Below are 23,377 nucleotides of genomic sequence, written 5' to 3' on the forward strand. Positions count from 1 at the left end.
GATTTCTTCCTTGACAAGTTGACATACATAGTGAATGGTCTTGGGAACGAAGAAACTCCCAGATTTTTTGGCAGGTCATTTCACTACCCTTTCTTTCCTACCGTCCAACATACTCCACCAAAACCTTGATAAAACGCTAATGCATAAGGAATTTTTCCTTTGAAATTTAAACTGCAAGGATCGGTTTCGGTTGTTGCAAACATATTAAAGCTCACAACGGGGGCCTTTTCCACTAGGCTGTCAACGGGGTCTAGCCTATTGGAAAATGGCCTTGACTTGTAAACCAGTAATCTCATATTTGAATTCTCATAGCACTTTGGTAGGTACGAGTTTGAGAAACCCCCTCACTTGCATTAAAAACAGAATAGCAAGATTCAAGCACACAAGGTCTATAATTCTTTGAAGCCAAGAGACTCCAACTCCCAGCAACTAGCGTATTTCAATTCTCATATGCATTTGTTAGCACGGTGAGCGCACCAACCTGAGAAGTGGAGGCACTTCAATCTAACGCACTACGTTTGTTTGTTTTTCCTTTTCTTTTACTCTTGTTAAAGTTCAGATAGTGAAGAGAAGATCTGATGATGCATGTTAATTTTTAAGGTCCAAATGTCGGGTTGTAAACACATTATTCAAGTGCCGAGTTTAGAATAAAACTAAAAATATGGTGACCATCAATTCTTTACTGCCCTCAAGTCAATTTCTCGTGAGACCAATCAGACCATGTAAGTTCCATACCATACATCCATATCCTCATCAGACTAATTAAGACTTGGGAAGACAAGATCTCCGCTGCTAACTCATCTATCTCTACCATAGCTTAGCCCGGAAAAAAAGAATCCCCATCTCTATGCCTAGGGAAGCAAGCAGAGCAGTAAAGCCCAACAATATACAGGAGGGTTACAATAGCTAGGGATCTGTCGTCAAATCAAATCAATGACCAAACGAAAACTTATCAATATAACTGAGGGAAACATTTGCATTTAAGCCTCAACCTGAAGCACTAGCTTTCAAGAATCACTATGAAAAATGGCATCTTTAAAGAGAGGATGCTTTTAAGGTCCAAATTCTCAAACTCTTAACTTCCACCAGATTTACATCATAGAAAGCAAGTTGCCTACTGGAATACAGTCCGCTTGGAAGAGTGCACAGATCACACCTAAAATCAGCTGCATTTCAAAGACATAAGAGTCATCATCAGTAAGTCAGAATGAAGAGGTGACTGCAAAAAGGGAGTATAGGATAGGAGACACCAACAAATTTGCCCACGAAAAATCTTCACATATTTTCCAACTTTTTCTTATGCAGAAAAGTTAACCATAGTTTGGTCACACAATAAAACGTGAAGGCAATATCAGTGGAACTAATCAAACGGACTTGTTAGGCTCACTTAAATGTGATGACAAAAACAATCCCAAGTTGCTCAACACTGTTGTCACTTGATGTAAATACCGACTTACACCAAGGCAGATTTCCTAATATAACAAATACAGTGACTTCGAAATTTTTTTCCTCAGCCCCAACATTCATATTAACATTGATATTGCACTAAAACCTATTGTCAATAATTTACAGTCAACCTAAACACAGGTTGCCAAACCAAAATGATTCAACATCACACTATACCAACAATGATAACCCAAAAGGTAATGCCAAATTGATCACTTAAGGAATGCAAGTACAGTGGTAAAGGAATCTGATTAAAAAAAAAATTTCCCCAATATTTCGTTCTATGGTCCCACTAAAAAGCATAAGAGAGAGAGAGAGAGAGAGAGAGAGAGAGAGAGAGAATTATTAGAAAACAACTCGTTTTAAAAAATGCATTATGAGCTTGAAAGCAACTTCCCAGCAACATGTTGAAAGCATTAAGATTGTCGTCCAAGTAACAAATGAACGATAAATGCTTCAAATATGAACAATAACAGTACAAAAATTTAACTTGGAACAGATTATTTCAAAAACAAAATTGAAATGAAAATTCAGTGGAAAAAGATTGGTCTAAAAGATTATTAGGTTATGGACCCAATTTGAAAGTTAATGATTTTTTATTTTTGAAACAGCAGAAAAACGTTAAGAAGTTGAATCACTAGTCACAGCAAGAACAAAATAGTATAATAGAAGAGAAAATGCTTGGCACCAACATCTAATATACAAACTTAGTAACTTCGATGCCTCAATTGGTGGTTATCCAGGGACAAGGTAAAACAAGTATATCAAAACCAAGAAGACAGCCAACACTACCCTTTAAACATAGATAGGGAAACCCATAAAACATAGAAGGCCCCAGAAATTAACCAACAACATGTATCTATTCTAACTGCTACACTCACGAAAAAAGAGGAAAAAAGAAAAAAGCCCTGATAATACTTTACGCATGAGCAGTTTTAAACACTACTCCAACTCCAAATTTATATTTATATTTAGAATAGACTGGGTTCCAAAAGTTATGCAATGCATCAACTACAGTACAGTAAATCATATCCATAAGCTTAAAACATATGCAAGTCAATGCTAAGGTAACTACGTGATATCAGGTGGTTCTCAATGGCACAATTAAAATGTTGAACATTTGTATCTGTGAAGATATTAGCTGTAGAAAGTTAAAACATCTAAGAGATACGAGACATACCATCATCAGGCAGGCACCTCAGGTGTCGCTTAATATCTGTACAAGAACCTTGTTTTTCTTGCCCGCGGATAAAAGGAGAAGTTTCCCATCCACAATGTCTTGAGGTTCAACTCTCTTATTTTCATTATCAACTCTTGAGTTGTTCAAGTAAAGCCCCCCTTGCTTCAACAGACGCCGGGCAGCAGATTTGCTGTCAAGCAAACCAGACGACACTGAAAGATCAACAAGAGAGAGATCCAGGACCTGATTATAAGGGAAAGAACAGGATGGCACATCCTCAGAAATAGCTTGAATGGTTTTCCAGTCCAATTTAGTGTCAGCACCAGGCCTCAACGCCTCAGTTGCTTTGAGGGCCTCATCAAGACCATCTTGACCATGTACAAAACAGGTGACCTCCTCAGCAAGCCTGCGCTGAGCTGTGTTGGGCAAGTATCCAGGCCCCTCCATCTCATTCTCCAACTGTTTGATCTCATCCATGTCCATGAAAGTGAGAATCCTGAGGAACCTGACCACATCAGCATCTGGAACAGAGAACAAATACTGATAGAACTTGTAAGGAGACAACATGGATGGAGAAAGCCAAATGGCACCATCTTCGGACTTGCCAAATTTGGTTCCATCACTCTTCAACAGAAGAGGGAATGTCAAGCCATAAGCAGCGGCATCAGCATGAAGAATCTTGCGTATGAGTTCAGTCCCTGCTGTTATATTTCCCCATTGATCGCTACCCCCAATCTGAACATTAATGCCTTCATTCTGGAAAAGGTAGAGAAAATCATAGCCCTGCAACAACTGATACGTGAACTCAGTGTAGCTCATTCCTTGTTCTGATTCCAACCTCTTTTTCACACTCTCCTTCGCAATCATGCTTCCCACTCTCGCATATCGACCCACATCTTTCAGAAATTCTAACAACCGAACCTCTTTCCACCACTCATAATTGTTCAAGATGGAAATCCTACCCAAAATTCTTGTAATGTTATTAGAAACTCCTGAGGTGTTTAGACATAGAGTGTCCAGGTCAAGCTCGGGCCTCTCCAAGCTCTTTCCGGAAGGATCTCCGACACGGGCTGTGGCACCACCGATCAAAGCGACGGGGCGATGGCCACATCTTTGGAACCATGAGAGAACAATAATTCCGAGAAGGTTACCTAAGTGCAAGGATTCAGCAGTTGGGTCGAACCCACAATAGACTTTGAGAGGAGGGAGACTGGGGTCTGAGCAGGCTTGCCTTAGATGCTCACTGGTTAGAGATTCAAGCAGCCCCCTCTCTTCAAGAATTTCAACCACATTTTGACGCCCAGATGAGGACTGCAAACACTTGACGGTAGAAAGAAGGATTGGGTTCCTCAAGTTATTACGGTGAAGAGTGGGTAACCTAGATGCAGTAAGGAAAGAAGGAAAGAAGAATGGGAGGCTATGGTAATGGTGGGAGAAGAGAAAAGCCCTTGAAGTGGCCGCAGCAGCCATTCTCATATTCTTAGGCTAGTAATGAGCAAAATTTCCTGCAAGAAAAAGAGAAATTTTCAGCACCAAATTAACATTTCTTTAATTTGTTTTAGTCAATTAGTAACACTAAGATAAGGGAATAAATACAATCTAATAACCAGACCCAAAAACAAAATACATGATGATACCAAAAAGTTAATCTTCCTCCTCTGCATAGGATTTCTAGGGCCGAGGGAGACTTTAAGATCAAAATTATATAATTTATACTATGTATCTCATCCCACATTATATATACTTCTTCAACATCCATTACCAAGCCCTTCATAAATGGGGTAGCTCAGACCTATGTGTTCAGCTTTTGAAGAAATATGAATCACAAGGAAACTCTACAATGTTGGGTAATGTAGACTGGACAAAACTGGGGCATTACAAAATTGGGACAGACTAAAACATATTAAATAAAAATTGAAACAAAATTGGAGGAAACTTGCTGCATTTGTTCGAAATTTTGGGGGTTTCCGAGAACTCTTGAAGCAGATGCATTATTCACAGTGATAAGGTTCCAGAACAAACTGAGTGAGTAAAACAAGTGCATCTGAGAACAAAAGACATAGGAAGTTACCTGGTGGCGATTTTGATTCTTCCTCTTTTTTTCTTGATGAAGTTCTTCTCAATTGAAAAATCGGTGGGCTTCAGTTCCTCCTTTGGATTCTAGACTGCAAAATCTCAGAGTGTCTGAGTTTCAAGCTTTGGAACTCTCTAAGTTTTTGATTTCAAGCTTTGGTGAAGAGGCCAGTGATAGCTTTTGTAATTTTAATGAGTTTCAAGACTAACTATAACATTAATTAGGCCCATTTAGAAAACTAGACCGGTTTGTCCACCATATTAGCGTGTGGGCCTTTTTATTCACTACTGCTCCAATATGTCCTAATATGTGAAGACCCCAGAATACAATTAAATTAACAGAAGTACACCACATTGAAAATACAACTAACATCACAACTAATTTTAACAGGAACACACAAACTTAAAAATAAACAATAAATAACATCACTATTGAATTAACAGAAGCACAGAAATAAAGAACAAAAAGTAATAGTTAAGAGCAGACGAAATTAACAACAGAATTAAGGTTAAATGAATCACACGACATAAAAATGATAATAATGCCACAAACAGCACCCTTAATTGAAGAACTAAATAAAAACGCCAATTCGAAAACAGCATTTATAAATATAAATAAATAAATATACCCATAACCACTCCAACCAATTTGAGAAATCAAGCATAAACAGTGCAAAATTTTCAAATCTTTCCAATGTGGATGACGCAGATGAGAAGAGATACTTGCATGACAACAAAAAGCTGGAGAGGGAATGGCTGCAGCGTCGCTGGGAGGCGGAAGAGCTTGAGAGGGAATGGCTGAGGGGGAGGGGGCTCTTTGTGTGTGAAGAAAAGATAAGAAACCAGATACAAAATGAGGGATTTTGGGTTTTTGTGTTGTGGGGCTGATTCTGTGTAGGAAGGACCACGTTACAAGTACTCATTGACTCATTGAGAAATAGTCTTGGACATTGCGTTTTAGCATTCTTACTTGTCCTATTTCACAAATAACAGCATTAACTGCGGCCAAAGACAAATATTCAAAACATTATCAAAGCTCCAATGCACTCAAAGCAGAAGTCAGATAATCCGATTATTAATTTCTACCCTATTGAAATGAGATCCAAACAATTGAATCATTCAACAGAAACATTCAGAAACTAAACGAAAAATAAAGTTATCAAGATTTGGAGTGTTCTTAATCTGGATATTTTTCGTGATTATTTTCATTGTGGGCTTTCATAGAAACTGTGCTTTGGGTTGGTAGCAATTCAGTTTTCACTATAGTGCCAATCTAAAGAAAGATAATTACTCTAATTCTACAATGACTTGTATACCAGAAACATTGTACAATTTAGCCCTTCTAGTAATCTAAGTTACATTCAAACTTGAAGCAAATCAGAATTTCTGTGATATAAGGACAAACACAATTAGACCACTGATTGGCCCAACAAAATTAATAAAGTATTGGGTGTGACATATGAAACCCAAGAGAATGAAATGCCAGATAACCCTGCAGTCCATACTTAATAGTCATATAGCAGAAGATCTTGCCAATTAAAAACTTCTAACAAAATCTGGCATAGAATATCACTTACTTGCGATAATAATAAGCTCTTTCAATTACCAAAGGTGAAGAAACGTTTTAGTCATTGCTAAATCTCTGTGCTTTCCAATTATCAGTTCTTAGCGCTACTTCAAATCTTCCAAAGCACTGTCATTGAAAGGATTCAAAGACCAGACATTACAACTAAAAGGAAGCCCATTTATTCTTGAAATTGTAGTGCATGAGATATCTATGAGATTTATAAGTTAGGAATTAAAATTTACAGTAACGTTAAAATGAGTAGCCAATTGAACAAATTCCACCAAAAACTCATATGAACCAAAGCCCAGAAGTACAGATTACAAGAAAATTAAGAACCAAAAGCTTTACATGTTACTTTAAAAGTAAAATAAGCAAAAAAATATTCAGAGAACCAAAATTACTGACATCTTAAAAAATGAAGAACTGAAAAGTTGATAACTTTTTGTTGATTTTGCAGAAAAAGTGGGAAAAAACAAACAAACAAACAAAAGAATACAAAAATACAAAAGCAAAAACCAGAGAACCCTAAAACCTCCTTTCTTTTGTTTTGTAGGATGAAACCCAAACAGGAATGCTTGGAAACAACGAAAAAAATTGAGAGGAGCACTCCATAAAAATCATTACACCATTCAACATACATTTTCAAACACAATCTGCTTAATTGCTTGCCATTATATTTGTTCTGTTTCATTGAATAGATAGAGGAATTGGGTGTGCTTACTATCAGGAAAAATGAGCAGAGAGACGAAATTTATTCTTGAGCTTGTAAAGAAAGGAACAGAGGGCTCAGTGGGACTGTAGAAAATCCCCAATGTAAGAGTTCTTCCACTCAAAGCATCCCCACATTCCCATTCAGAGACAAGAAAACAAAGTATGGCACTTATTCAATTACAATGGAAAACAAAATATGGTTGATTGGGAAAAGAAAGTATTGTGTATGTAAAATAGAAAGAAGTGGACTTACTCCTTAAAGTTTATATGGGTATGAATGACTGGCAGTCATCAACCCAGTTATGCGAGGCAATTTGAAGATGGAAATGATTGTAAGATTTCATCTTTCTTCGCGGCCTTTTCTTTTGGCTAAGACAAACACTTCTGAAAAACGATTATATATGAAGGTAATGTGCGGGGGTTTGCTTTAATAGCCATTGGATTGGATCCATGATAATTTAGTTAGAATCTATATATATATAAAACAAAATGTAGAGAACGGTGAGATATTCAAAATACCAGAAAATGTCTTTTGATTAATTCAAATATTAAAAATTAAAATTATTAATTAAATGAGGATAACATTCAAAATACCAGAAAATGTCCGTGATTTCCTCTTCCAAGGTATTTTGACTTGATCTAATCGCAGGCCCAATTCTCTTCTTAGTCCAAACATTTGGCCCAGAGCTCTACCAATAACATAGTCTATGCTAAAGCACTTTTGGCATTCTAAATTGCTGTTTTGCTTCCATGTAGCATAATGAAAGCTCTGCATTGGATTCAAGCCAGAGTGCACACCGGGAACGTTCCCTTTCTGTCATTTGATATGTCCAATGAAGTATTCGGCAAGATAGCCATACCACCAGAAGCTTCAGCGCAAACAATTTCCCATCTTGCTCAAGGACATTTCATGGTTTCAAGGTACAGAGAGTCCCTTGCATATTACGAAAGCTCTCGGGAGTGGAGAGAAAGTGTTGGTTGTGGTTGCCTTGTTCACGTTCACATGTGGGTGATGGAAGAGTATGGTGTGGCCAAATCATGGGCTAAACTATTTGCAATATGCCTGGAACTGGATCCAGGCGTTTCTACACTGATTGGTTGTAGAAAAAGGGGTGAAGAAGTTGTGCTCAGAATCAGAATGATGGCTGACGACGATGAATATCAGTCTGTGAACCCTAAGAAACTTGGAATTGAAGGACAATACGGGTGTTATGCGGTCATGGATGATTTAACACAGAGCGTTGTCTTGCTTGACCAGCCTAATGTATTTACATACTAAAAGCAACAGCATGTTGAATAATTTGATTTGAGTTAGAACTTAATTTTCACTCATTATGTGTTCTGTTTTCTTATGGTAATTTCAAAAGTTAAGGTTTTCTTTTTATGGGGTTAGGAACATCAAAACTCAAATCAAACAGCTGATGATGGAGGAGCTGTCCTTGAGACCATGAATCCAGGTTTGAGCATTGCCGGATCGTTGCATTCTTCGCTATATGCATAAGCCAATCCACCATGACTGGTCACATCCATTCCTGCCATCTCCTCCTCTGATGAAATCCTCAAGAGCTTCAACTTGTGCAGCAAGAAAAACAATGTTCCCATTGTCAAGCTCACAAACCCTACAATCACCACAATCTGAACCAAATGTGCAGCCAAGAGCTTTCCACCTCCTCCCATCAAAAGCCCATATGGCCTGTTTTGTTGCCCTGAATAGACTTCATCCACATAAGCCTTTTTGGCGAACAATGCAGTGAATATAATTCCCCATGAGCCACACCCTCCATGAAGCTGTGCTGCTTCCAATGGATCATCATACTTCAACTTCTCAGCAAGCTCGTTGCATCCCATCAAAACCCAAGCTGCCACAAAACCACAAATGACTGCAGCCCAAGGATCAACAACTGAGCAACCAGAGGTGATTGCTGCAAACCCGCCAAGCAGGCCATTGCAAACGTCGGTGAGGTTCCAATGACCGGAGAGCAAGCGCTTCCCAAAGAGAGTAGTCAGTGCTGCTGAGCATCCAGCCATTGTGGTTGTCACTGCAGTTCTCCCTATTGCACTCCATTGTCCATAATAGGATCCACTCTCTCCATAGGCCTTGAGAATGTTGAGGAATGAGCCTGCATTGAAGCCATACCAACCAAACCAAAGCAGAAATGTGCCCAAAACAACCAATGTGCCGCTATGTCCACGCATAGCCACAGACCTACCTTCATGATCGAACCGGCCTATGCGGGGGCCTTCGATAAGAGCACCCCACAAGCCTGATATGCCTCCAACCAGGTGAACAACACCAGAGCCTGCAAAATCAATGACCCCAGAACCAAATAAAAGATTGTCAGCACGAGCAGGGCTTGCCCATCCATCAGCAGACCAAAACCAATGAGAAACAATGGGGTAGACGAAGCCAGTCAAGAAAGATGAATAGATCAAGTATGCAACGAACTGGGTTCTTTCAGCAATGGAACCACTTGTGATTCCAGCAGCTGCAATGGCAAAAGCCCATTGATAAAGAAAGTAACCGTAATCGAAAGACTGAGAAGGAAACTTGTTAAGGCCAAAGAAGTGTTGGCCTATGAAGCCATTGGAGGGGGTGCCAAAGGCCAAGGCAAAACCAAAAAGGTAGTAGAAGAGGCCGCCTGTGGCAGCGTCAAGAACATTGGTGAGCATTATGTTCATGGTGTTCTTGGCACGAACAGAGCCGGCACAGAGCATGGCAAAGCCGAGCTGCATCGCGAAAACAAGGTAGGCAGAGAAGAGAAGGTAGGTGTTGTCAACAGCATAGGCTGTGTCAACAAACTTGTTCGAAACGGCATCAAAGCGGCCGCAGATGTATTGGGCGGCTGCGGTGGCATTGGCAGCTGCACCCAAAAGGGGTTGGAGGTCAGAGGCTGAGCAAGAGATAGCAGCCATGGAAGAGAAGAGACTAGCGGAGGAAGATGGGAATGTGGAGAGGTGGAGAATCTGAAGGCTATTTATTGTGACAAAAAGATCCCAAGAAATTCCAGAGGTGGATGGCCAAGAATTAGGAGAATCTAAAAGATTCCCTAGTGAAATAGAAGTCCAGTGGAGACCAAATACGCTTAGGTCCGTAATTCCGTAATATAATCAAACCTTAAAGCTGTAAAGCTGTTACATTCTGTTACTAATATAACACCACGTGAGAAATTTAACCAAGCTACATGAACGTTTCAAATTTTAATAAATGGCAAAAGAAAATAAAAAGGACATTTTAATGCGCCTGTTGTAAAATTCTTTCCTTTTGTGTATGAATAATTATGCAATGTTTCATTGCCTAGCTCCAATCTGTGAATATTCCATGCCTGATTGGTCAATTGCTATTAAAGTGTAAAATAAATGATAAGGAAAGGTCTCAACCATAAGACGATAAAACAATCAGTAAACATACTTGATTTTTAAAAAAATTTGTCTATATTTGGGTCTTCATGTTTTTGGTACATGCACTAGCTCAACTAATAATAATACAAACATTTGGAAAGCTTTCTCAATTGTACAACCTTGTGACTTCCCAGGGTTTTGCCTTCACCACAGGCATTCTAGTGGAACGAAAAATATGACGCCTAGTCATATACCCAGGTATCACTAGCTTTGACTCGGATCGTAATAGACATCGCCTATCTTCAAGAGACAACCAACCAGCAACTCAAGGTGGAGGAGCCCATTTCCCAGCTTTGAACTCTTTATAGAAGCTGGAACGTTTAGAAACAACAAAAAACACTGTCCAGGAAAAACCAAACAATTGTCATAAGAAAAAATGAAAGGAATGAAACTGATTCAATAGTAACTGTGTGCTAAAGACCGACCTGGGATCCCTGGAATAACAAAGTTCGGTTCTTTCAGAACATCATTAAGTATTCTTTTCTCATTTACTTTCACCCATTTAGAGGAACCTTTGCCTGATGAACATCAGATAAAGAAAGTTCAGATAAACTTGTCAAGAAAACGAAATCCTAGGAAAAGGGGGCTCAAATAATGTTTCTTTGCAATTAATGAGTACAATAGTTAAAAAAAATGGAACAATTTTTCACCATACCTGCTGAGCTGCCATCATTAGAATTCTCATTTGCATCATTTTCCTCATCACCAATGTTTTCCACATGAGAAGCTGCAGTGCCCTCTAAGAGACAATGAAGAATCTTTGTTGTTGACAGAGAAACTCCTGAACCAGCCTAATAAATCAAGGACATAGAAATTAGAAAATGCACAATTAATTTCATTTTTAAAGATACAGAAAATTATTCATTGGTGACATACCCACAAAGATATTGAGATAACTAGATTTATACAAGTTCATTCATACACCTCTTTTCCTACTCTTTGATGCATGGGCATTCACAGGAATCCCCAGTAGGTTCTACCAGTTACACTTTCACCTCAATTAACCACATTGCAATACAAAGGAAAAGTTTGGCATTTCAACAAGAAGTTGTGATCTCATGTCCTAACAATTGGAAACTCAGCAAACCAAATATCTAATCACAATCCTGCAGCATGCAAACTAAAGTCCAAGAAACATAACCTCAAAAGAGTGGATAGAAGCACACCCTAGAATCAGATAATGCGTTTATGTCAACCCAACAGTCAGGGCTCATGCCACAACATTCAGTTCTACAGATTTAATAATTATCATTGCTTCATGCAGCTGATCTGGTCAAACTCCTGAGACTTAGCCAATTACTCTCAGAAGTCAAATATGATGCAAGCAATCCAAAAATAGATGAACTTGCTTATTTTCCTTTGCTAGAGAAGTTCAATAATACAGAATATTAAGAAGATTCTTCAGAAAGCAACTTCCTTTTAATATTGAGTATATGTAAACCAAAATACAACAAAATAAAATGACTTACTTCATAGTATAATTCAACAGCTTCACGAGTGTAATTGTGTTCCTGATCCCATGACAAAGGCTTGCAGCTTTCTGAAAACATGTTTGAAAGTTCAGGAAACCACAAAATGCACATATATCCAAAAGCATTGGATGCTACATAGAAAACTCATAGGCAATTCAACTTTAAAATATAACAGAACACTTTAAAAGAAGGATATCATGTCCAGATGAGCTGACAACATTTCAGTCTCACAAAAATCCTCAATGAAGTCACTGGACATAACCTCTGCATACAGCAGAAGAACTGGCCAATGTAGAATATTATTCTTATCTAATACAGGCTTTCTTAATCCTGTAAGTTCTTGATACATTGCCTTCCCAATTTTCAGTCCTCTACTTTTGATCGCGGAAACAAGGTCCTGCATAGTTTCAACAAAGAAATAAACATGAGCCTGAGAACAATCACAAACAGTTTCAACAAAGGCAGATTAGTAATATAATCAAACCTTAGCCTCTGATATGGCCTTGGAAACTTGAGCCTCACGCTGTTCATGTTCCATCTTCTTTGACTCAATCTGCCTTAACAGCTTTTTTAGCTCTTCGTTACTTGGGTCATGCTTAATCCCATTTTGGCAATGCATAGTTGATTCAGGCAACAAGTTCAATGCAAAAGACGCTTTGGCAGCTCGGTACAAAGCCTATTATCCAAACCCATATTGCTAAAATCACAAAAAAGACTAAATATTCAAACAAAGACCATCTGAGAACAATAACATGGTAAAAAAATTGTGCACCTTGACATTAGTAGAACAGAGCTTAATTGCGTCCTCAGCATCAGTAAGAGCACGTCTGTAGTTACCAAGTAAAAGATTGACATGGGCCCTATTTGAAAAGAGAATAGAGGTGTCAGAGTCGCTCAAAGCTTGCTGATTTATTGCTCTCGTGTAGCAATCTATGGCATCAGCGAAGTGCTTTTTGCCCATCTTCACATACTCGTTACCCTTGTCCTGCCAAACCCAACAAAAAAAATATATATGAAAAAACAAAGACAATATAATCCTATCAAGTGCTTTTATTGTGTGAGAGAGAAAGAAAACCTTGAGTTCAATAGCAGTATTTTCTTTGAGAGCGGCTATGGCATCAAGGTCAGCTCTTTCGCTTTCGGTTTGGGGTTCAGACCCCTTTTCCATCAATAGTGCCATTGCTTCTTCGAATTCGCTTCTTATCTATTTTGCTTTTCTTGTTCCGCTGCTGGCAACTAGCGACTGCGAGAGAGGCAGAGTATTGCTAAAACCTTATGTAGAAGCTGGGACTTGCAGAGACTATGCTGGGCTGAGTTTATGTTTTCCTTCAGGCCTTTTATGTCATTTGGATTCTCAAGTTATATTTTGAGTCTCTCTTGAGGAACCTTAATTGAGGAACTTGATTGAGGACAGATCTTAGCCGTTGGATGAAATTGGACGGCTGGATTAAAGCATGGCTTTTAATAAGGTTTCACGTAGAATCGGGTAAAACAAAACCCATACATCCATGCCCATCCCAAACAAACCAGAGACCCATCCTCGCACAAGTCATATCATCTTCTTCCTCTTCCTCTCTCTGCACCTTCTTCTCTTCTCTTCTCCTCCTCTCTCTCTCTCTCCCTCCACATGTGAGTCTGTCTATGCCACCATCAGCAGATCTGCCTAGAACAAAAAATCAAAAATATAATGAACTGTTCAAGCTTCACTCTCCCTCATCCATAACCCAGCGATTCTTTCTGCTTCACAAGTAAACATTTTTTCAATCCACAAAGGCCCAAAAACGCAGCAATTGCCAAAAGAACACCAGATTGACCTAAAACAAACAAACAAGACCGTAAAGTTAAGAGAGACGTATACCATAACTGAAGGTTTTTTTTCCCCTTTTTCAAACAAGCTGATTCAAGACAAACAGAGAGACGATAATTTTGAGAGTAGATCGGAGGTTTTACAGCCGTGCGGCTACACCCGGTTTTTTTAATTTTTTTTAAAAACAATAGTACAGCCGGGCGGCTAGCCTCGGTTTAATTAATGTTTCATGAAAATAAGTATAGCTAGCCGCGCGGCTATACTTATTTTGACATGTGGGCACCTAATCGCTGGGCGCGTCATCTTTTGTTTTAAAATGGTATAGCCGATCGGCTTTACTGTGGTTTAGTACCCGGTTTTTATTTTTTAATAGTACAGCCGAGTGGCTTCACTCGGTTTGATTACTGTTTCAAAAAATCGTATAGCGCCTCGGCTATACCTATTTTGAAATGTCGGCTCTGATTGCTGGGAGCGTCCTCGTTTGGAAAAATAGTATAGCCGTTCGGCCATACTGGGATTTTATGTTTTAATTTTTTTTTAATAAATAGTATAGCCGCGCGGCTATACTCTTTTTACACGTAGCGGCTGTGGCTGTGCGCAGCCGAATTTTTTAATATATATAAATCGTGTAGCCGCGCGGCCATACCCGGTTTTTAATTTGTTTAAAAAATATTATAGCCGGTCGGCTATACCCGATTTAATTAATATTTTTAAAAATAGTATAGCCGCTCGGCATTATTAAGATTTTTTGTTTTAATTTTTTTAAATAAATAGTATAGCCGCTTCCAGAGTTATTACCTTATAAAGAATATATTACGTACGTAGTTTCTTGTAGAGAACCTAATTCATTCACAAAATCATAATTTTATGGCATGCGACGCTCAATTTCTGTCCACCTCTCTCTCCTTCCATTCCTTCTACAAGGTGAGCTTTCACCGCCGCACTTGTCTATTTTACTGTTTGATTGCCGAGAAAAGAAAACCAGTGATATTCAAAATGTAATCAGAAGAAATCAGTGTCAAAATCCTTCTCCCCATCAAAAACCCAAATGCTGCTTTTGCTAAGCTTTCCCCTTCAGCTCGTTTACTATGTTCAATACTTTTATATTCAAAATTCTTGACCAGAAAACGTTGGAAAGTGACCTAAAAGTCAAATCTTGACTCAAAAGTAATTATATATATATATATATATATATATATATATTTGTTGATTTAATTTGATGTGTTTTATTAATTAATTATTTTTATTTAAACTATCCCTCGGATTATTTTTTTATTGGAAGAATTTTATCCAATTAGGTTTTTGAGTTGAGTTGAGTTGAGTTTTGTAGTAAAATCGGTCATGGCTGCTTTAGAAAATGAAGGAATATCCTGTAACTCAATTTGAAATTTTAATTATTTAAGACCTAAAATAAGTCAAGTCAAATCATTTGCAAGAAATGTGGGGCGAAGGTTTTAGTTTGAACATTGCTGTGTCTCTGGTACGAAAGCATTTCATTCACTCTCAGTTTTCTTTCATTTTCTCAGAAACCAAACAAAGGCTAATAATCTCTTCCCATTCTGAGTCTTTTATCACACATATACTACTATCGATGCTGCTATGGTTTCCATTCCTGCGTTGCACACTAACTTCTTCATAATCTGTTTGTCGTTTAATCATTACCAGTCTGTGCCGCAAGGATTCAGGCAATCGAAGGGTTTGAGCTTATTGTTGGTGAATTCGAGAATCAATAGAAACAAGCAAACAAGAATTTTCATGGAGATGCAGGGAAATGAAAGTCCAACGACAAGTTATCAGTCTACATTTAACATTCCACATGTACTGACTGTTGCTGGCTCTGATTCGGGTGCCGGCGCTGGAATCCAAGCAGACCTTAAGGCTTGTGCTGCTCGTGGAGTGTACTGCTCTACTGTCATAACTGCTGTTACTGCACAGAACACTGTTGGGGTTCAGGTTGCTATTTGATGTTGTTTTCCATGACTTATGCTCCATTTGGTTTCTGAGAAAGCATAGAAGAAGATAGAAAAGATAACAATTACACTGACGTTTGTTAATTTTCCTTTGTTCTCTTTAATTGCTAGGGTGTAAACGTTGTGCCTGAGGATTTTGTTGCAGAGCAGATGAAGTCTGTGCTATCTGATATGCATGTTGATGTGGTAAGTCAAAGTTGGGGACTGCTTTAATTTCCACCTTCAACTAATTTTACAAGATGGTCTGCTTTTGTGATTCTTGTCCCAAATTCTTTGGCATCACAGAAGTACCATCTATAAGCAATTGAAAACATGAAACATTTCAACTTTTAAAATAAGAGGCCCCAGGTCTATCAGTTTAACTGTCAAATCAACCATGCCGGTACAATGACATAATATCGATTATCATCAAGAGCTTGTTGACTTTATTAATTTTAATTAAATTATTAATAATAGGTTGTAGATTAGTTATATAGTTAGTGAAAAATCTATATGTCAGAGGTAGCTAATAGGACCTTATAAACGGAACTTATTACTTCTTTGTTTTCAAAGTTGATTTGGCATACATTTTGTACTTGTAACTCAATGCATATTTACTTGTCAAAAGATTCATGTCAAGCATAGGGGTTTGAGCTTCCATGTCATCTTTCTCTATTCACTTGTTTTGGTATGAAAGAGAAGTGGCCTGATAACAAAGATGTATGTGGCCAGCTGGTTGAGATGTATGTGGATGTGTCTGTGCTTGTTTATGTAGTAAATGGAGACATCCAAAATATGAAATTACATTAAAAAGCATTTTAATTCTGGTGGGAAAAGCTAAGCTTAATTTTAACGGAAGCAAATAACTACATGTTTGATGGAAAGAAGCATATGTTGTTAATTTTGGAGTTTTGTGTTAATGTGTGCAATATATTTAATCAAATGTTGTTGATATTTTCTTTGTCGAATAACATTTGAAGGTTTGGTCATATTCATAGCATCAATATGTTTTGGGTGAATTGATTAGAACTTTTCGTGAATTAAATTGCGGTTTCTTACATTACTTTTACTTAATGGATTGCCGATGTTGTAGGCAGACTAATTGTCTGCATTTGGCAAATTTAATTAAAATGTTCTTTTGAAAGCTCTATTAAACTTTTTTGAGCTTTCACTAGCTCTGTACTTGAGGCATGGCTCTTTTGCAAACTTGTTTATATCAAGAAATTGTATTGCTACTAAAATGGTTTTGACATGCTCCTGATATGCCATCCCTAGGTGAAAACTGGTATGTTACCTTCTATTGGTATAGTCAAGATTCTTCATCAACATCTTAGGGAGTATCCTGTTCGAGGTATGTTGTCGTATTAAAAATTGAACATGTCTTTTTCTATTGTTGCTTAATTAGCATTTTAAATGAATTGGTGTAATCATTGAAGGCAGCTTTAGTGGTTGATCCTGTTATGGTGTCTACAAGCGGAGATGTATTGGCTGGTCCTTCTGTTCTTGCTGGGTTCAGGTATGACAATCTTTTGTGCATAACATTGAGTAAATTCATAGTCCTGTCATGTGGTTGTTCTTGCTTTATGCAAACCTCATGGGGCCTATTTGGCAGAGTACTAGGTTGTAACCATCTTTTATTTGTCAGAAAAAATAAGACTATAGGTGGGCTGTGCAACTAATATTTTGCATAAGCTTGACAGGGCAACTTTTTCTGAAATGCAGAGAGCATGTTAAGTAGTTTGAATGGACAGTATGTTTTGTTTATTACACGTTGAGCACTTGAGCTAGCTAAGCTTTGGTAGTCCATCATCATACAGTTGGTTTCTTTCACCCATAAACCTTTTGGTCATTTTTGTTTTTGTGGATAATTTTTTGTCTTTCTTATTTGTAAGTAACATTGATATGATCCTGTTTCTACTAAGAGATTAGGCTCATAAATATTTTATGGCTTTGCACAAGTAAGTTAAAGGATCTTTGCCATGATATAAGAACATATCAAACAACCAATCTAATCCACATGCATACCACTAGTTTTTTCCTCTTTAAATTTTAATCAACAAAGCATTTTCTTAGTTTTACACAAATGTTAGTTTCTCATTGCTTCTAGAAACAATGTCTACATTCATTTGCTATATAAATTTTGACTGGGTTATTATTATGATTAGTTCACAAACACAATGAAAATGTAGAATCCAGATATTCAATTACTAAAAAACATGCATTTAATGTATTAAATAGTAAATGCAAAAAATAATTATTTATTTCACTGAACTCTGACTAAATAAATAATATATCAAATGATTAGGGGAAAGATAAAATTTTACATATGGACATTTGAAAAAAAAAAACTATTCCGCAATGTTGTTTTTGTATGTAGCTGCTACCCACAGCAATTTGATATTTTGCTCAGTTATGGTCACAACAGCAGCTTTTTTATAAGACTCTGCGATAACGGCTCTATTATTAACATTAACTCATCCAAACAAGCATTCAGTATAATATCCTATTCAGTTATCTACCAGTCTGTTGGAAATTTCTTTCCTTCATCTGTGCACTGTTAATAAGCATAAATATTTGCATAGTTCTTATGTGCTTAAATTGCTCCTTCACCGTTTTGCCATGTTTTTATTTCTTGGCCAATTTGCAACTGTCACTGGATTCTTTTTTCTTAAACTAGAGAGAAAGTCCCCTAATGGAACGGCGTACTTTTTAATAATTTTTATTTTCGGGTTCCTGCTTGCAGAGAGGAGCTTCTTCCTATGGCCGACATCATAACTCCAAATTTAAAAGAGGCGTCTGCTTTACTTGATGGCGTGAAAATAAAAACAGTTTCTGACATGCGTTCTGCTGCAAAATTGTTACATGATATGGGCGCACGGTTAGTTATTGGAACATGCTTGACATCTTCAGCTCTCACTTTTAATTCGATGATTTGTAAAACTCTTGTTTTTTTTGTCTGTTTCAGTTATCATAGTCCTGTCAACGTCAGTCAATTTTTGGACATGTTTTAAATTAAGTAAAATGTTTCATTAGTAGTAAATTTTTAATGCATTGTGAGTACTATTGGAATTATAGAGAAAGCACTCCACTTCCTGGTAACTCTCTACTGTTGCATAGTGTATAATAAGCATTCACCAAGGTGAATGGCTCTTGTTTCTTCACACAAACAAAATTCTTCGATTACTAAATGCTTTACTAGGTATAGGGCAATCGTATGTCATTTCACCTAGATAATTCACTAAAACGGTAAGGGCCATGGTATAGGATTTCACTATTTCCAGTGCGTAACGCTATTGTAAAAGGGAGTTTCCTTGATATTGTATTCATACATTTGTATTTAATGATCGTGGTCATTTGCGTTTTGTTTGGATTTCTGGGTATATATTATAGATATGCTTCTTGGTTGGGTTAGTTCAATGGCTCTACAGTTTAGTCATCTTTAATCCCTTTGACCTCATTCTTGAATCATGTGGGGGTACTGTATTACTGTTATCTTGTTCACAATTATCTGTTTGATGGGGGATATCATAGACAATGATATTTTCAGGGTTAGAAGGGTTGCCCAGGGCATATACTGTGTTTTCTGGCTTGTGCTTTTTTAATAGTGGTGATATGAATTTAAACAAACCTAAATAATAGATTAATCTAAATCAAATTGAACTCATAAGCAAATGAATCTATTGAAGTAGACTTGTAAGAACGACATTGTACCCACAGAGATTTATTAAAACAACCTTATTCTAAAATCTTTTTTTATTTATAGAATTAGTGATACATTACATTGGGGAGGGGGGGCACTTTTCCTGGGATTTGAACGGGTGACCAAGGGGGGGAAGGGGGAGGGACCCTCACCACTGAGGTAAACCCATCGGTCACCTTATTCTAAAATATTTTCTTAACTAAATCAGTAAATTTTTATCAGAATATTGAAATTAGTCTTTCCAGTAGGGGGAACAAAGTGAGGAGACAGTGACTGTTAATGGGGTAGGAAGCCCAATGTCATAAGCTCTCTCATTTAGGTTTAGGAAGGGTTACAGCAAGATAATATTGGCATACCTATAGCAAGTTACCATTATGGGGTTTATGAACATTTATTTTATTGTGAACTGTGTAGTTACATTGTTTTCTTTTGGCTTATTTTACTTAGTGTAGCTTCATTAGGACAGAATTAATGCAGTTTGATTGTAGGAAAATTTTGAAATAAACATTAAGTTGCTTTGTGTTGAAATAGTAGTTTGTTAAAACAAATTGCTTCTTTACTTGTCAGAAATGTTCTTGTCAAAGGTGGAGACCTGCCTGATTCATTGGATGCTGTTGATATCTTCTTTGATGGCAAGCTTCTAAACTTCAGAAACGATAATACTATTGCTTCATCTACTTGATGTATGAGTGAAAATGGAATACTCAATACTTAGAATGATCATTGCAGGTGAGCACTTATATGAGCTGCGTTCGTCACGCATAAAAACTCGTAATACGCATGGTACTGGTTGCACTTTGGCATCGTGTATTGCAGCTGAGCTGGCTAAAGGTGCCTCAATGCTCGAGGCTGTTAAGGTACTACATATGTGACTTACTTTAAGGGATGCAGGGAGAGTCTGCTACAAACTATCTTCCTTTCTTTGTAGTACATATTCCCAAAATAGTCATACTCAAGAATAACAGAAGATAATTAAGGGGTTAGCATGTTAGTACAGGCGAAAATTGGTTCCCCTGTCTGTTCGATCGAAACCCAGGTGTGGCTTTTTGAGACCCAAAAGCAGTGCCTTCCTGTTGTATGGCATTTTAAAAAATATATATAGCATTGATAAAAATATTGTTGACTTTTTTTTATTTAGAGTTGCATTGCTTGAGATGAGTTTGCCTGATTCCAAGTACCAGGGGACAATTCGTTCAAAGACGTAATAGAAGTTTGAATTCCACTTTTGCTGTGTACGGTTGTACAGAGTAGAGGATAATGACTATTGACTAATAAGGCATACTGTCCACTCTAATACCATAATTCACTCGACTGAAGATTATACCTTGTCAGACCTTGAGGATTTTTCTTGATCGCTCAAGCTAGTCAGTTACAAATTATGAGTCCCATCTCTCTTCCCTCCCCCTTCCTCTTTCATTCCACAAGGCTTTCTTTTCGTGTTGGTCTTTAGGATATTGCCTGAAGTTTTGATGCTAGTTGATTTGCAATTTATGTTTCCCATGATCTCATATCATGTTCTTGTGTTTCTTTTTTTTTTTTAAATGCCATGTTCTTAAAGTTCTCTCTCTCTCTATCACACACACACACATACAAAAACAGTTGGAACGCCATAATCTATTATCTTTTTTATCTTAATTTTGGTAGGTAGCTAAATGCTTTGTTGAGACTGCCTTGGATTACAGCAAAGAGATTTTCATTGGAAATGGTCCCCAGGGCCCCTTCGATCACCTAATGAAGCTTAAGAGTAACGCTCACAATTCTGGTAGACAAGTCAGATTCAATCCTAGCGACCTATTCTTTTATGCTGTTACAGATTCAGGTATGAATAGAAGGTGGGGCCATTCTATCTCAGATGCTGTTAAAGCGGCTGTACAAGGAGGCGCCACCATTGTCCAACTGAGGTTGGTTACTCATCAGAATTGTTATACACTGGAGACTTTATATCTCCCTGATGACTTGCATGCTAGTGATTGGTGCTTCCATTTGTATGCGTTAGTACATCTATAACTAATCCTAGAGAAAGGTGATGTTGATTTTTCATGTATTTGAAGTGATCATTGCCTTTCTCTTGTGGAGTGCTAATTATGCTTTTTATTTCAAGTTGCTCTAAGATTAAAGATAATGAATTATACTCCCAGGGCCCTCTATATTTCTGGAAGCTGATGAACATATTACTACCCTTGTAGTTCTTTTGTAGAGTCAGATGCTGGTTCAGCTTTTATCAAGAAATGTCTAATAAAAAAACTTGACAACTTAAGGACTCTGTATGTATTTTTTATAAAGATATAATCTATATGCATCATATGTTTATTGTTTCACATTGGGATTGCCTACTTGGAACTGTGATCAACTGTTATCCAGTTCCTCTCATGTCTGTTCTCTTTGTATATTCTTTTCAAAATATTTTTTTCAGATTCATTCTAACTCAATTAGGTCAATGTACCCTTCTCAATGAGCCTTTGTTTGGGTTCATTTCCAAAACTATGATTATGAGACATAAAAATTTTGTGGCTTTTAGTTTTGCATTTGGTGATTTTGACTTACTTTGCAGAGAAAAGGATATTGAAACACGGGATTTTGTAGAAGCAGCCAAGTCATGTCTCCAAATTTGCCGTGCCCATGGAGTTCCATTACTAATAAATGATCGTATTGATGTTGCACTTGCTTGTGATGCTGACGGTGTGCATATTGGCCAGTCTGACATGCCAGCACGTACTGCACGTACTCTCCTTGGACCTGAAAAGATAATTGGTGTCTCTTGCAAGACACCAGAGCAAGCAGAGCAAGCATGGATTGCTGGTGCTGATTACATTGGTTGTGGCGGTGTATATCCAACTAATACAAAGGCAAACAATCTCACTGTTGGCTTGGATGGTCTGACAACTGTTTGTTTGGCTTCTAAGTTACCTGTGGTTGCAATTGGCGGGATCAAAGTTTCAAATGCACGTCCGGTGATGGAAATTGTTGTACCAAACCTGAAAGGTGTTGCAGTTGTATCTGCTATATTTGATAGCGAATGTGTGTTAACAGAAACTAGGAAGTTGCATGCAGTGCTATCGGAGGCGACAGCAGCAGTGAAGTGAAACATACCCGAATAAGGCTCTGTCTCAAATTTCCCTAAAGTTTGAGTATCATAATTGCTTTAGAGATTGCGGCACTAGCATGATTATGATGTTCACTTTTTCTTGTCAGTGGTTACAAAAGGCAACCCATACTCACTATTTTTTGAGTTCTCTGCACCTAAATTTTATATATTTTGCTTACTCAGCATGGGCGTTTGCTTGCTCAGTATGGACGTTTGCTTTTTGTAATATTTACACAAGGTCGTTCTGTAATGATGCAATGTGATTTACTGCTCTTAATTAATTGATGACAGCTCGCCATGTGCTTCGCTTCTGACTTGAGTTGGTTGACAACAATTATTGTATTTTTCTTGGGTGACGGTTTGAGTAGATTTGAAGAATATAAAAAGTTCCCTTTCTTTCTTGAGCCCTCCTCAACTTAACTGAAATTTTTAAATTTAGATTAGATCTACCAGAATTTCATCTTTGTTTTTACTCCGTAAGTCAAACTTTATCCTGACGTGGACTCCTTTTAAGGAGGGAGAGAGCCCTCAACTTCAAAACAACTTCAGCCAAAAAATTATATGGATACTGTGGAAATTTAGTGCTAAAAATATTGCAGGAGAAATTCAAATCTCATTTGGGAGGAAGAAATTATGTGTACTGGAAGTTTGGAAACCTCGAATTGTTAAATTTGTTCATGCTTGCTGTATATAACTAGCAAACGGCTTATAATTCAAGTGGTTAAGAGTATTTATTGTGCACCTGAGATCCTAGATTCCCCCATTTCTCAATATCGCTTGTATAAAAACAAATGTACAGAACTATCGTCTCAAGGATAAAGAGGGCCACAATCAGCCAAGAGCATAATGTCCACTCTCAGTTGATTGCTGGGATGCAATGGTGCCGACAACATGACACGTGAGGGCCATGAAAAGTTATGACAAAGACAGGTTAAGGATGTCGGTGTCTTCTTCTTCACCTTTGAGCATTATGATTTAGATTTACACC

The 23,377-nt window shown here is 37.6% G+C and overlaps 4 protein-coding genes across 7 annotated transcripts; 1 reads left to right on the forward strand and 3 right to left on the reverse strand.

The window, feature by feature from the left end:
* Nucleotides 1–673: 673 nt before the first annotated feature.
* On the reverse strand, nucleotides 674–7,405 carry EMB2768 (Tyrosyl-tRNA synthetase, class Ib, bacterial/mitochondrial). Of its 2 annotated transcripts, XM_021968810.2 has the most exons (6): nucleotides 7,231–7,405; nucleotides 6,988–7,061; nucleotides 6,277–6,392; nucleotides 4,698–4,791; nucleotides 2,627–4,131; nucleotides 674–1,166 (listed from the first exon to the last, which is right to left on the reverse strand). In XM_021968810.2, the coding sequence occupies exon 5, from the start codon at nucleotides 4,100–4,102 to the stop codon at nucleotides 2,645–2,647; it is 1,458 nt and encodes a 485-aa protein (XP_021824502.2). In that variant the 5' UTR covers nucleotides 4,103–4,131; nucleotides 4,698–4,791; nucleotides 6,277–6,392; nucleotides 6,988–7,061; nucleotides 7,231–7,405; the 3' UTR covers nucleotides 674–1,166; nucleotides 2,627–2,644. The 2 variants fall into 2 exon arrangements, with proteins under 2 accessions (XP_021824502.2, XP_021824500.2); XM_021968808.2 differs by lacking the exon at nucleotides 6,988–7,061.
* A 939-nt stretch (nucleotides 7,406–8,344) lies between these two features.
* Nucleotides 8,345–10,073, reverse strand: LOC110765783 (ammonium transporter 1 member 4-like). Its single transcript, XM_088247110.1, has one exon. It carries the CDS (start codon nucleotides 9,888–9,890, stop codon nucleotides 8,388–8,390), a length of 1,503 nt encoding a protein of 500 aa, XP_088103236.1. The 5' UTR covers nucleotides 9,891–10,073; the 3' UTR covers nucleotides 8,345–8,387.
* Nucleotides 10,074–10,363: 290 nt separating this feature from the next.
* Nucleotides 10,364–13,339, reverse strand: LOC110765605 (uncharacterized). The gene is made up of 8 exons (XM_088250675.1): nucleotides 12,924–13,339; nucleotides 12,621–12,833; nucleotides 12,333–12,524; nucleotides 12,043–12,245; nucleotides 11,846–11,924; nucleotides 11,032–11,167; nucleotides 10,802–10,894; nucleotides 10,364–10,715 (listed from the first exon to the last, which is right to left on the reverse strand). Exons 1-8 carry the CDS (start codon nucleotides 13,026–13,028, stop codon nucleotides 10,642–10,644), a joined length of 1,095 nt encoding a protein of 364 aa, XP_088106801.1. The 5' UTR covers nucleotides 13,029–13,339; the 3' UTR covers nucleotides 10,364–10,641.
* Nucleotides 13,340–14,504: 1,165 nt separating this feature from the next.
* TH1 (thiamine biosynthesis protein) lies at nucleotides 14,505–22,700 on the forward strand. Of its 3 annotated transcripts, none has more exons than XM_088247343.1 (10): nucleotides 14,505–14,579; nucleotides 15,321–15,608; nucleotides 15,737–15,811; nucleotides 16,880–16,955; nucleotides 17,045–17,120; nucleotides 18,348–18,482; nucleotides 19,872–19,936; nucleotides 20,034–20,161; nucleotides 20,949–21,205; nucleotides 21,856–22,700. In XM_088247343.1, exons 1-10 carry the CDS (start codon nucleotides 14,523–14,525, stop codon nucleotides 22,385–22,387), a joined length of 1,689 nt encoding a protein of 562 aa, XP_088103469.1. In that variant the 5' UTR covers nucleotides 14,505–14,522; the 3' UTR covers nucleotides 22,388–22,700. The 3 variants fall into 3 exon arrangements, with proteins under 3 accessions (XP_088103469.1, XP_088103470.1, XP_088103468.1); XM_088247344.1 differs by lacking the exon at nucleotides 14,505–14,579 and adding an exon at nucleotides 14,975–15,135; XM_088247342.1 differs by lacking the exon at nucleotides 14,505–14,579 and having other exon boundaries at nucleotides 15,142–15,608.
* The last annotated feature ends 677 nt before the right edge of the window (nucleotides 22,701–23,377 follow it).

The sequence above is a fragment of the Prunus avium genome, chromosome 1 (assembly GCF_965620075.1).
Source record: "Prunus avium chromosome 1, drPruAviu1.hap1.1, whole genome shotgun sequence".
NCBI lineage: Eukaryota > Viridiplantae > Streptophyta > Magnoliopsida > Rosales > Rosaceae > Prunus > Prunus avium.

Bases quoted from the DNA above. Each gene is read 5' to 3' on its own strand.
- EMB2768 (XM_021968808.2), bottom strand. From the start codon at position 4,102: ATGAGAATGGCTGCTGCGGCCACTTCAAGGGCTTTTCTCTTCTCCCAC.
- LOC110765783 (XM_088247110.1), bottom strand. From the start codon at position 9,890: ATGGCTGCTATCTCTTGCTCAGCCTCTGACCTCCAACCCCTTTTGGGT.
- LOC110765605 (XM_088250675.1), bottom strand. From the start codon at position 13,028: ATGGCACTATTGATGGAAAAGGGGTCTGAACCCCAAACCGAAAGCGAA. The intron at 12,834-12,923 runs GTTTTCTTTCTC...TGGGTTTGGCAG, and splicing joins ATACTGCTATTGAACTCAAG to GACAAGGGTAACGAGTATGT. The intron at 12,525-12,620 runs GTGCACAATTTT...TTTGGATAATAG, and splicing joins TCTGTTCTACTAATGTCAAG to GCTTTGTACCGAGCTGCCAA.
- TH1 (XM_088247342.1), top strand. From the start codon at position 15,255: ATGGTTTCCATTCCTGCGTTGCACACTAACTTCTTCATAATCTGTTTG. The intron at 15,609-15,736 runs GTTGCTATTTGA...TTTAATTGCTAG, and splicing joins AGAACACTGTTGGGGTTCAG to GGTGTAAACGTTGTGCCTGA. The intron at 15,812-16,879 runs GTAAGTCAAAGT...TGCCATCCCTAG, and splicing joins CTGATATGCATGTTGATGTG to GTGAAAACTGGTATGTTACC.